This window comes from Anabrus simplex, chromosome 2 (assembly GCF_040414725.1).
Source record: "Anabrus simplex isolate iqAnaSimp1 chromosome 2, ASM4041472v1, whole genome shotgun sequence".
Lineage (NCBI taxonomy): Eukaryota > Metazoa > Arthropoda > Insecta > Orthoptera > Tettigoniidae > Anabrus > Anabrus simplex.
This window is the reverse complement of record NC_090266.1, coordinates 664,472,083-664,485,359: the sequence shown is the minus strand read 5'-3', so window position 1 is coordinate 664,485,359 and position 13,277 is coordinate 664,472,083. Positions and strand designations below refer to the sequence as shown.

General features: G+C 35.3%; 1 protein-coding gene across 3 annotated transcripts in view; it reads left to right on the top strand.

The window, feature by feature from the left end:
• Positions 1 to 9,804, top strand: part of PMCA (plasma membrane calcium-transporting ATPase 3) — a 1,641,549-nt gene extending 1,631,745 nt beyond the window's left edge. For 2 of the 3 annotated variants that reach the window (XM_067141188.2, XM_067141187.2), the window contains one exon: positions 5,488 to 9,804. In XM_067141188.2, coding sequence (XP_066997289.2) covers positions 5,488 to 5,703 — 216 coding nt within the window. In that variant the 3' untranslated portion in view covers positions 5,704 to 9,804. The remainder of the gene's footprint in view (positions 1 to 5,487) is intronic. The other variant, XM_067141184.2, reaches the window with a different exon arrangement.
• The last annotated feature ends 3,473 nt before the right edge of the window (positions 9,805 to 13,277 follow it).

The window sequence follows — 13,277 nt, the reverse complement described above, 5'->3', positions numbered from 1 at the left end:
GCACTGGAATAGAAAGAAAGGATCTCGAACGCATATTTAAGTTGTGAAATTATGATAAAAAGGTGAATTTAGAAGAAATATACAGTGGCTGATTTTCAGCTAACACTCTAAACATCATCGTTAAAATGTGTAGCTGCCGACGTTTATCAGGCTTCAGCCATGAGAGAGCCTGATAGTATGGTGTGATATGAACATCGTACCCAATATTGCAAATAAATCGCAGGCTCATTGAAGTTTAAGTGTTTCACTTGTAGTCATGTCAACTAAAACGACGTCACAATAATCAAGAATAGGGAGAACCTGTGTCTGTATTAGTTTGGCCTTTAGCTCAAATAGAAATACATCTCTCTGCCGTTTAAGAGGGTGAAGCACTCCAAAAACCTTTTTACGGGGTTTTTTTGTGTGATCAGACCAATCAAGTGTTTCATAAGTACGCCAAGATTTTTAACAGTTTTACTGTAGGGAATAATGTTACCATACAGCAGGATAGGCGGGATTCCGACATTATTTGAGCAGCTCTATAATTTACGTGATCCAATTATGATTGCCTTAGATTTTGTGGAGGAACGCCACGGGAATACCGGCACCTGTGATGATGATGATTATTATTATTATTATTATTATTATTATTATTAGGAATGAAGCTGTTAAAGCTTGTTACATGTAATTAGTACACCTAGGTGAGGAACGCCATTGTTTGCGTTGCCTACGAGTGACACCATTATGTGAGAAATGCCATAGGTCTGTGTTACCTGTGAGAAGTACAATACTTGCGAGAAGTACCAAAATGTGTGGAACACCGTGAGTGTACGCTACTGTTGATTACTACCGCAACATGACAAGTACCATGGTTCTACTTTACTAGTGATAAGTACCCTTATGAGGGGCCGTTGACCTGGATTTTGGACCCCTTTAGACAACAAGCATCATCGATTTAGGATTGAGCTTTTAGAAGCAGTCCCTTGGTCAGTAATACTATTGTTTATGATAGTTTCTGGGTCAGATCCACTGATTGTTTTAAATTCAAATCTATCCATTCATTCTTCATCATCACGTTTTTTAAATTGCCATTACATCAGAGGCCCATGACCTAGATCTTAGGCCCCTTTAAACAACAAGCATCAACATCATTGTCTTGTTGGAAAACGGCAGCATGATACTGTCGCACAAGAGGTAACACATGAATTTACAGGATGTTTGTGATGTACTGTTGTGCCGTCAGTTCGCTCAGCCACTACCAGCTGTGACCTGAAGTTATACGTGATGGCTCCCCACACCATGACGCTAGGAGTAACCCCGCTGTGCCTCTTCAAAACATTGGAAGAATGGGAGCTCTCCCTAGGTCGCCGCCATACTCGCAGACAATGGTAATCCGGGGTAGTGCAGAACCGCGATTCATCGCTGAACACAATGCGACACCATTCATCAGCAGTCCATGATTCCTGGTCCATGATTCCAGCACCACTCCAAAAGCAGTCGTTTGTGTTGTGGTGTTAATGGCAGCCTATGCATGGGATGATAATTCTCTGGCCTGGCTGCTGCTAGTCTCCGACCAATGGTGCGGGATGAGACAGAATATTGCTGGGAGTCCATTATTTGTTCTTGGATGGCAGGCACAGATGTGAAGGGGTTACGATGTGCTTGGTGCACAATATGGTGATCCTCCCTTGTGGTGGTCAGATGTGGTCGATTGGAACCATGACAGAGATGAGATATCTATTAGGTTCCACCTATTCAATACTAATTACGTGTTGATGTTACTAATAACTTTTATTCAACTTGGGACCGGTTTTGACACATAAAATGTTGTCATCAGCCATAAAATGAATCACAAATATATAAGCAAAGACATAATAATCAAAACTATAGTTTTAAATGACTCTTTACTTTGGAAACCTGTCGGAGCCTTCTATTAAACGGATGCACAAAGACTGCATATTGAAGAACCTTCCTTTATTCTTTGATTAGTGAGAAACTGTATGCAACTTCAATGTGTCACTGCGCCAGATTTAATTATTATGCCGTTGCTCTTCTGTTTTTTATCTTAACACATCGTGTGAATGGACGGTTAAAGATTTTTAATGATCATATTTCAATATGTATCCACAATAGTTTTGATTATTATGTCTTTGCTTACATATTTATGAGTCATTTTATGGCTGATGATGACATTTTGTGTGTCGAAACCGGTCCCAAGTTGAATAAAAGTTATTAGTAACATCAACACGTAATTAGTATTGAATAGGTGTAACCTAATAGATATCTCATCTCCGTGATCTCAGTTCAGTACGGAAACATCAATGAAGCTCATATCTTGGAACCATGACAACGGGTATGCCTGCCCTCATGTTTCCATGCAGTCAACATCAGGTTACTGTCATATCCAGATGCTCCACAAATCTGCATATTGCACAATTCGACCAGCCGGTCACATGGAGACCACAATGAGGCACCTTCCAAACTTCCCGATGCTGATAACTCCGTCTCACATGAGTACGTGACATCTCCCGTGTCCTTCAGTAGTGATCACTCGACATTTGTTGCTGTTCACGCTCCTTATATACCCTACCAGGCCTGATGACACACAACACAAACAACACTAATGCGCTCTGGTGGTCGTTCTACGTGTTGCAGAGAGATGCAACTCTAATCATTTACATGCCCACTGATGGTCTGTACATGTATGAAGTTACATAGACATTTTGATCATTTCTTTTGGGTGCTTCAATTTTTATGTCAAGCAGTGTATTTACAAGTGGAAGGAAGGAAGGAAGGAAGGAAGGAAGGAAGGATGGAGAGTCTGAGGTATTGACAAATTATGATGAATGAACGTGGTTAAGAACAGCATAAGGGAACAGATTCATCCATTGTAATTGGAAAGTTCTTTTGCTTCTCCTTCCTTTCATTTGTAATTCCATAGATTGTTTCTGGTTACTTTTTTTTACACATCTGTTTAATCCCTCAAATGCCCAGCTGAGATCTGCTAGACAGTATTTAAATTTCTGCATCATATCATTTGGATAATTAATCCACTGGGCATTCTGACATGACCTACAATTACATACTAATTTACCTTCAAGAGCCAATTCTTGCTAGACATACATGCAGTCCTTGTTTTAAAAAAAATAGTACTTTTATAATCAGGGGACCGTGGGTAGACGAGTGGTATAGTCGATGGCTTGGCATCAAGGTGGCCATTATTTGAATACAAACCAATGCATGTGGTATTTTTGAAATGAAATGTCTCATCCTTGTGGTTCGGATTTCACGTAAAACTAGATGTCCCATGACTATGATCGTCTTCCAAAACTACTAACTTGCTTGCTTTGCTTTGATTTTAAAAGTAATTCATACACATTTTGTGTGTTTATTTTCTGAACATCAAATTTTAAACCTTTGTTTGTTATTCACAGGTAGAGGTAACATTGTTGATCACAAAAGAAATTAAAGAGATTACAGTATGTAATATGAATGATGCAGTTAACTTGTATTTCATTGGTCTGTATTAATCTAATTCATGATGTATCTCCAAATGACCCACACAGTGTTAAGAGGGTAATGAGTTTATAGAACTAAATGGCATACATAAATTTACTGACACCAATTTACAGTAATAATAATGTGGCTTCAGCTGATGCATGCAGGCTATTTTATTAGATGGCATCTAGGCTGCTTGCATGTCAATTTTGATGTTACACTTTGCTCTACCAGATGGAAGAGAAACAGATATCTGTTGGACAATCTTTGGCTGAGTTTTTAATAAATTTTGTTGGGCAAACACCAAATGTGTCACCCTTAAACACCAGCATCATACAGTATGAAGAGCCAAATGGACTATCATCGCCTTCCAAAAAATCTGACTCCATATACAGAGTTTGAACTTGCAGTCTTGGGATCTAGAGGCTGACATTCTACCACTGATCCACAAATGAAGCTACTGGTTTACAAGAAAAAGGAATATCTGTGCTTAGCACCATATTGGATGAACTTTTCTGCTGCTTGTACTGTATCTTGGAAATCATGTCCAAGTCATATCATCAAGCTTATTTTCATATCCAATCCTCAATTCTCCACTTCCAACATAATTGTGACACCTCCAAAAATTTGGCTGTTCATGTTTGTACAACCTAGTATAAAGCAGAAGGCAACACCTAACAACATTTATTCCCTTAGTGCATAATATTTTTGTTGTGTAATCTCCTAGATCCTGTTATTAACAGTGAACTTTAGATCTTTAGTACACGAATATCTGTATGTCACTTGAAATTTACAGACAAAAGGAGATTCAGAAATGATACTTAATCTTCTTATGAACAGAGTGAAGAGCAATGCTCTCTCAGTAGCTTTGTAATTTACATTTATCCTGGTGGAGCAGATTCATTATATTTTAACAGCAAACCATTCATTCATCTCCCTCGTAGGATGCAGCCTGCATAAGGAAAGGAAGTTTTATCTTTATCTTCTTCGTTAGAGTTTCTTTGAGTAATGCATGTGTGTATGCTTGTAAGTGTGCTTCTTGCAAAATGTTCTAAGTCTCTTCCATAATGTTAATTACCCAAGGACTTAATTAATGTGACCTCCTACATAACACTTTCATACAGTTTTGCTTAAATGTTGCAATTTGAGGCTATTATATTGTTCTTAAATTTAAAAAGAATGGGGGATCAGGGATTTCCATGTGCAGCTTTGGAATGATAATTAATGAGCATGAGTTATAAGGGAGGCTGTGCAAGTTGTAATTTGTTGTAAAAACTTTGCTATTTCTTAGATCCTTGCAATCTGTGAAGCGTTTCTGTATGTGAATATAACATATATAATTTTTCACTTGCATATACATGTCTAATTTCATTCTTTTGGAAGCAAGAATTATAGATGTCATCAGCATTTCACCTTTTATGATCAGTTTTAAACTATTTGGTACATCCCGTACTTTAAGCTTAATGAATTCTTTTAAGGATATACAACTATCTTCCCCTATTTCCTTTCTTTTTTCCTATCATTGATAATCTCTGTGAATGGAATGGCCTGTGAACTAACTTGCACCTGCTTATTTAGAAGGTAAATAAGTAGATAATTAAATAAAAAATCAGTAATACTCTTTCAGCTTTCTTTGGCCTTAGATTGAATTGAAACTACAAGGTTACTTTTACCTACTTCCAAATTAGTCACTTGTATTAAGGATAAACACTGAATATCTTTATGTTTATGATATTATTACATTAATTTGTTTGGTTTAACTCAGGCTTTTAAGTTAAATTGCAAGGGAAGTAACCAAGTTTATGACAGTTCATTTGACACCAAAATAGCTCTGTTTATGTGAACATCAAAACCTATGTTATTCCTGGATGGTCATATCTGAGGAAAGGTAGCTTTATCGTTGGTAATACTATATTAAACAGTGCAGGTGTGAAACCTCAGGCATGACTGCATGAAATGTTTACATGATGTTTATTTCTAATTATGTTTGCTTTTCTCCCTTCTTTTCAGATACGTGTAGTTAATGCCTTTCGTCAGGGTCTGGACACTCGGTACAGTGACAATCCCAGCCTGGCTGAAGTTTTGCGGAAGCAGCCTTCTCTTAGCAAGCGATTATCTCAAACTTCTTCCATTGACTATGCAGACAATGTCATGGATGAGCTGACTATTCCCGAGATTGATGTGGAGCGTTTATCATCACACAGTCATACTGAAACGGCAGTGTAGTTATACCCTTGGTTGTCCAGTGTCCTGACCTGCACCCCAGCTCCCACTTTTTCAGCTCACGACATCTGTGATCTACATGGTGTACAGAAGATGAAGTGACTCCATCATATTGTGATCAAGATGTGATCTCATCTAATCCATTACAGTTAAGCTGTTATGCAGTTCACAAAGAATACTGGTACATATTGACAAATATGAAAAATGTACAAAACTATATTAAGGACAGCCTCTCCTCTAATAGAAACTTTCTGCCATCTGGAATATGCTCTTGCTGGGTGTGGGCAGACATCCTATTTTAAAGATAACTACCAAAACAATCCTAATTTACTTTGCATGTATTATTTATTATTATTATTATTATTATTATTATTATTATTATTATTATTATTATTATTATTATTATTATTATTATTATTTATTTCTTACATAAGAGTATACTTTGGTACTGTTCTGAAGATTTCTTTTACCTTGGCCTATAGCATTCCTGTATCTGTTCTCACTGCCATCATAACCTAAAAATATTATCTCTTTTACTTTAAAAAGAATTAAACTCAAAATGTATCAGGCGCATTTCCTTTCACCATTCATGCCACTCCAGTCATTCACTTGGAAATCCTGTTGCTTGTTACTTTTGCCTGCCCACAGCCTCTTCACCCACCTGCATCAGATGACACAGTTTGCAGTGTTAATGGTGCAAGTGTATGGGTGCTTTGTGAACATGGAAGTTTCAGTGTGGTACATTAAAAGATAGTGGTTAAAGTTATTAAAGTATTTAAAAGACAATTTAAGGTAAGTTTGTTACACTTTATTGTACCATTGTGAGTATAAAAAGATATGAGGAAGTGAACTTACAGTGAGGAGGGAAGGGTGGCTCAGCAAGGGCTGTATGTGCATGTAATTTATGTAAGATAATATAGTTCATAACTTTGAGAGAAGACAGGATGCCAAGTGTCTTTTAAGAGGGGAGGCAACATTTTTGTGTTGTTTGAAATGTTGAACAATGTTAAAAAGTTTAAGAGTTTGATTTACATTAAATGCCTCTCCTTGTTTAAAAGTTGAGTGCCAGGATTAACCATTGTAGATTGTAGGTTTCATGTTGATCCTTCAGTGGGAACAACTAAGGAACAAAGTGAATGCAATTGACCATGCACTGGCGGTATGGTGCAGTAGATATACACATTAAAACTCTCAGTTGAGAGGTTTTGTTATCGACTTTTCTTGGTGTACTTCTTGTTCCTGCTAGCAACTAAGATCATCATGTTGAAGTTGAAACTGTTTTACATTATTATCATCATCATTATGGTTATAACCACGGCAATAAATGGAAGCAAAGTTGAGTAAAAGAAGAATGTTCTGGTTTTGAAGCAGAGTATTATAAAGCAATTTAGGAAGAACTTAGCAAGGCTTTTAGATCTTGCCTGCATATGTTAAATGCAAAAAATAAAAAAAATAAAAATAAATAAATTTAAAAAGTGATGTGTGGATTTGACAGCAATACAGATGATCGCAGGGTGCCCGTGGTTACCGTTATCATTTTCTTCTCTGCAACATATTTTGGAGAAGGAAATTATCACATTGTTGAATGTTCTTTACTCTCATATTGTATATTTGAAAATACTCTTTTGAGCAAGCAGTTTTATTAGACTGGGTTGTTGAGCAATGTGTAGTTGACTTTTCTAGAGGAATTGCTGCAAAGCTTGCTACGTTGAAGCTGGGCATGCAACCCCAATACTGATTTTGATTCCAACTTATGCTGTCGATTGCCAGGAAGCCACAGCTGCCATGTGGCTTCCTGGAAGCAACACCTCTCTGTACTCTAGTTTACTCTGTAAATCTGTTGTGTGACTGCAAATTTCTGTCTGTATAAAAAGAAAATATCTAGATGTTGCAATTATGCATTAGTTGTAAGAAAGTTCCATGGGCTGTTACAGTAAATTTTAAAAAGAAAGTATCAACTAATTGACTGATAGAGGTTTACATCTATCTGTAGGGAAAAGAGCAACTAGTCTCACCAGATATATTGTAGTCTTCACTTAGGGACAAGCCTGTCACTGGTGGTTTCCTTTCAGGCTATAATTTCCCTAAAAACATGACATCAGCAAATTAATAGAGACATTATATTAGTCCTCCTTACTACTAATATTACTACTACTACTACTACTACTACTACTACTACAGACGCCTTAAAAATCTAAATGTCTGAAGTGGTTGGCATCCTGGCACATTCCGAGAGCTGGGGTGTTCGTAAGCTTTGTGTAGAATGGGGTTTGATAAATGCCAAGTCTTGAGGCATTTCATTGATTAAAAAATTCAAGAACTGAAGGCCACAGATATTTAAAACGGTGCATACTCTCTCAGCATCAAAAGCAGGTATTTAAAAAAAAAAAAAAAAAGATTTTTAAGAACTCGAGCAAATTGTATGGTTTCAGTTAGATTTATGGAAGAATTTAGCAGTCAGCATATTTGTTTTTCTACTCAGAGTACATGAAAATTATGTTCAGAAAGGTTTGATTTCAATCTATTGTTAATGGCTAATAATCATTTTTTACAAAATAAATTTTTAATGTTTCAGTAACTTGTTGAAAATATGGTGTATATTCTTTTATTTGGACAGTTCCCTTAAACCTAAATAAAATCTGACCCGTTCGTAAACTCGTATCAATAGAGACTAATATATACTGGTTATGTACAAGAAGATTGCTTCCAAATGTCAAATGCCACAAGCCACAGTTTACTAATTACTGATCTAATGTATGATGTAAGTTAAAAGGATATATGTAATAACTGCACATGTTGAGCATTATGTGCCTTATGTCCATGCTTTCCTTGTTAAAGTTGTAATTTTGACTGATTAAAATTGAGCTTGGTCTAATCAGAGATCTGCAAAATCACTTATTATAGACAAATCACAGTAATGATATCTTGATAAATTTGTGCAGACACATTTGAGTGATGCTATGATTGTTGGTACTTAATTTTTCCTCTCATTCGAATCCCATCTGGAGGATTTAGTTTTTTAAAGCATGGTTTACATAATTCATGAAGTGTGGAGTTGCGCATGCTCTTGCACACATCCACACACACACACCCTCACACACACACCCTCACCCCCTCTCTCTTTCAGTATTACACACATTAATGCATATACTCTTATGTGTGTGTATTAACCTCGCAAGACTGTCTCATTCCGCTGTCGCAATTGCTTTCCACTTCCTTTTGTATTTGCTCCCATTGAAGACTCCCTTCTTCATACTCCATCTGGTATGGTCACATTTTTCTTTAAGAAGACACTTGAGACAGTAAAATGTGTATCCTTGTTAGATCTGAATCACTCGTTATGTTCCTTTTTAGCAAAAAAAAAAAAAATCTTCATGATTGTGCCAAGTCCAACATGTTTTTGTAAATATTAATCACTTCCAAGCACTTGCCTCATGTCGTTGCAGTATTGCACACAATTATAGACCTGGGAAGTGGCTGTAGGGTAAAGCAAATGCTGCACCTCTACTGCAGTTGCCTCTGAAAGTTGGCATTCGACTGCATGTAAGGTATTTAATAACTGTAATTTCAGTTCCATGCAAGTTGTTTCATTTTGATGATATATTGTGTTTGTATTGTTATGTATACAAAAAGCAATTAAGAGGGAATAAAAAAATAAGATGTATTCATAAAGTATGATAGTTTTGTGGAAAATATCAACTGAGGAATATGTACTCCTCCAATATTATACATTGTATCAATTTAAAAATGAGATAAGATAGGCAATGGTACTTAATTTTAATCTGATTTTAAAGTTTGCAATAACCAAAAGTGTTACTTCTTTATGGATCTTGGCATTTGCATGGGCATGCAGTTTCAAAATTTTTCCAAAACTATTTTGTAGATTTATATTCATGAAAATGTATTTGAAAAGGTAGAAGTTGTCAATGAAATATGCCTGTTATGACAAGATTTTTTTTTTTTAAGTTTGTTAATGAATGTTTACAGGAGAAGTAGTGGTTTAAAAATTCTTTGTGAGTCAAATAATGTGCAAGCTCTGTGTGTGTGTGTGTGTGTGTGTGTGTGTGTGTGTGTGTGTGTGGGTGTGTGTGTGTGTGTGGGTGGGTGGGTGGGTGGGTGGGTGGGTGGGTGGGTGGGTGTGGTTTTTTTTTTCTAATAAAGTTGTAAGGATATTGATAATCAAGATAGCATTTAGTATATTTGGGCCAGCAATTACAATTTACTAAGCATTATATAAATATTTAAAGGAACTTAACAATTAAGTTAACTTTCCTCATGGTGATTGAAACTGAAGCACTTTTCTCTTTGGCTCTGTTTATTTTTCTGCAAGGCATTTACAGTCCCAACATCCATTTAATAACACCAACATAGTATATGGCTTCACAAATTGTGGATGTTGGGAGGATGTTTCAGTTTGTCCTTGTTTGCAATAGAACATTCTTGGTTATTGGATAATGTGCAATTTAGGTAATGTATTTGATAATATTGCTCAACTGTTCTCTTTTATAGAGTTGTGTCAGTCATTTTTCTACTTGCATAAATGACCTAGAAACATGCATACTGTATTTAAAAAAACCATTTCTCCCTTACCCTAAAAATAAATATTTTATAAAAGAACTTCTTGATCCTCAACGTAGAAGTTGATCATTCAATTTCTTCTCATCTCTTGATATTGCAGGTCACCATTTTGAGATGCTTGGATGCAAACAATATGTTGATGTATGAATGAATGTGAAGTTTCAGAGGTAGTTGTGGTAAATCTATTTTTCTTTGATCATGTTTCCAAATGTATTGTTATAACATTTAAAATAAAGTGTTGAAAGCAGCCATTTTCTATATAGAGTGTAGTTGAAAATCTGAAGCCTATATATGCAATGCAAGGAAGCATAAATATGACCACTTGTATTCACCAGAGACTGATTTATTTCCTGAAAATATACTTGGTAAGGAAATGAAAGATTTGGAGTATGTAGGAATCTTTAACGTGTTGGTGTTGGGAAATCTTACCAAAATACCTGACCAAAACATGTGTGATAAATATTAACCCATCCAATTCTTCACATTTTGCAAGATTCCTCAACTTCATCTACATCCATGATTTAAAAAAAAAAAAAAAAAAAAAAAACCGAATAAGAAGAAGAAACATTACAATGGGTCAGTCACTTATTTCCTTCATATGAAAAGTTGAAATGGGCTTTGTATGGTGTAATTTGCTTTTCCAGCATAAAATATATCTTTATTTAAGGATAAATTGTCCTCCTTTCCTTCTGACCCTAGGTTTTACCATCCCCGAAAGATATTTTGCAGAATACTCCTGCAGACAGAAGTATTATTAGAAAGATATCTTAAGCCTTTTCCTCTGGGTTATGAGGCAGTACATGGGATATTAAAAATGAATTATATTTATTAACAGTTTACAAGCCCATTTGTATTAATTCTCATTCCTTGAAATGGTGAAAACTTAATTTCCACAGTAAATAATAGATGCTAACATACTTACACTGGGAGATCAAAGTATGATGGGCAAGCTAGCGAACAATTACCACAATAGAAGTCGAGAGTTTAGACAATGGAGAGGTGTCGTTGGAATCACAATTTTATTCTCGCAACACATTTCTTCAATCACCCATGGTATATTACTCATTATGCTAGAATGGAAAGACAACTTTTTTTAAATTGTGGACTAACTTTTATAATAAAGAAAAGTAAATCTGTTCTTATGGAAAATGATGTTTGCAGTTATTACCAGTACCTGTAGAGCATATTTGTTGTTCATGATTTCTTACTGATTCTTTACAGAGGTTTTTATTTTTATTTGTGGAAATCTTTTGTGAACAACCTGTCAAACAAATTGTGAGAAATTAAATATTGATGAAATGAAATCGCAAGAGTGAGTGAAATATGAATTAGTACATTTTTTAGAATTGACAGACATATTTTTCCTTCAGGGCTATATTCACATTTGTCTAAGGGAAGTTTGTATACAAGTTTTCTTTAGTACTTGACTAGCAGGCTATTCATTGTCTTGTTGCATGTGAAGAATCCATGGATGCTGTTCAGTGACCAGAGTCAGTGGTTTTGAATATTAGGTGGTAGTTACATTGCTTTGTTGTGTGTGTGTTCATTTTGACAAGCAGGCCTGATTCTTATTTATTATATAATATAAATCAAATAATTTTGATAACAAAGAGATTTGACACACTTTATATCTACAGATATATAGATAATACACTGTAGATTTTAAATTGATAAAATGAAATACACAAACACTTTTTGTTCGTGACTTTTAAGTATAGGAATACATTCCTATTTCTGTCAAAGGTGACTGATGTAAAGCTGCTAGTTTTCTTCAGAGAATATTGAAGCTAATTTTATGAGAAATCCCCCCCCTTGCACACAGAGATGACTCTTTTTATAGTGTGGAAGAAATCTTCAAGTTAAAATTTGTGCAGGATATTCTGCAAGGTAGGAAGATAGAGAAAAGTCAATTACCAGTTTGCTTTCAGTGGTTTGTGTATGTATGATTTGATCCCCATATTTCTTCTTGAATATTTGATTGTGTTAACAAATCATATTTACATCAAACAAAAAACCTTCATTACAAACAGTCTACAGGTATTTTGCAAGACCTAATTAAATGCTGAAAATCTTGCTTGTTTTAGAATAGTTTGTTAGAGCTGAAAATAATTTGGGGTTTAAAAAAAGAAAGCATTGTTTCAGAGAGACTCTCAACTAGAAGGAAAATTGTTTTAATATCTAATTAAATTGAATACTTCTGGCTCAGTCATACAGACTACAATATTTTTTCATGCTGAATTGAGGCGCTTGGGGCTAGATAATGGTAAGCCACATTGAGGAAATTTTACAGGAGAGACATATTAAGGTTTAAAAAATTCCATAAATCAGGTGATGGACATAAGAGGTATGTTTATTGAATTATAAGGTACTACATACATTAAGCTATTCTTGTAATATGAAATAGAACCTTTTTTAACTAATGTACATAGTAGGAAAAAACGTTAAGTATAAGGAATACATGTAATTTTGTGGCTTGTCATTGTCTATCACCAAAGTTTCAGTGCCAACATTTGACTTTACTGATCACCGATCACGACACTCTCTCCATCATCGAAGAAACTGCCATCAATTAATTCAGGTTGCTCAACCTGCTCTGTGATTTCGTACTGAGTCAGAGATAAATAATATCCATGATGCACCGCAGGTATGTAGGGAAGCTGGTCCATGACATCAGACAGTTTCTTATGCTGTATAAGAATGGGCCTACGATTTTTTGGTGTTAAGGTCGCAATCCACGATGTCTGTGTAGGACGGCCACGCTTCTCGACATTAATTTCGCGGAAGTCTCCGTGAATAGTGTACTCTTCACCCTTAAAAATAAAAAATTATGTCTATCTTACAACATGTTTATGAAACATATCGTATTACTAATTTAATATTAATTCAATATTCTGTGCCGGCTTTCCTAAATAATGATATTAATTATTATTATTTAATGAAAGTAATTACTTTTCTAATATTAAAAAATTCTCGTTAATAGCTATATTTAAGTACATACC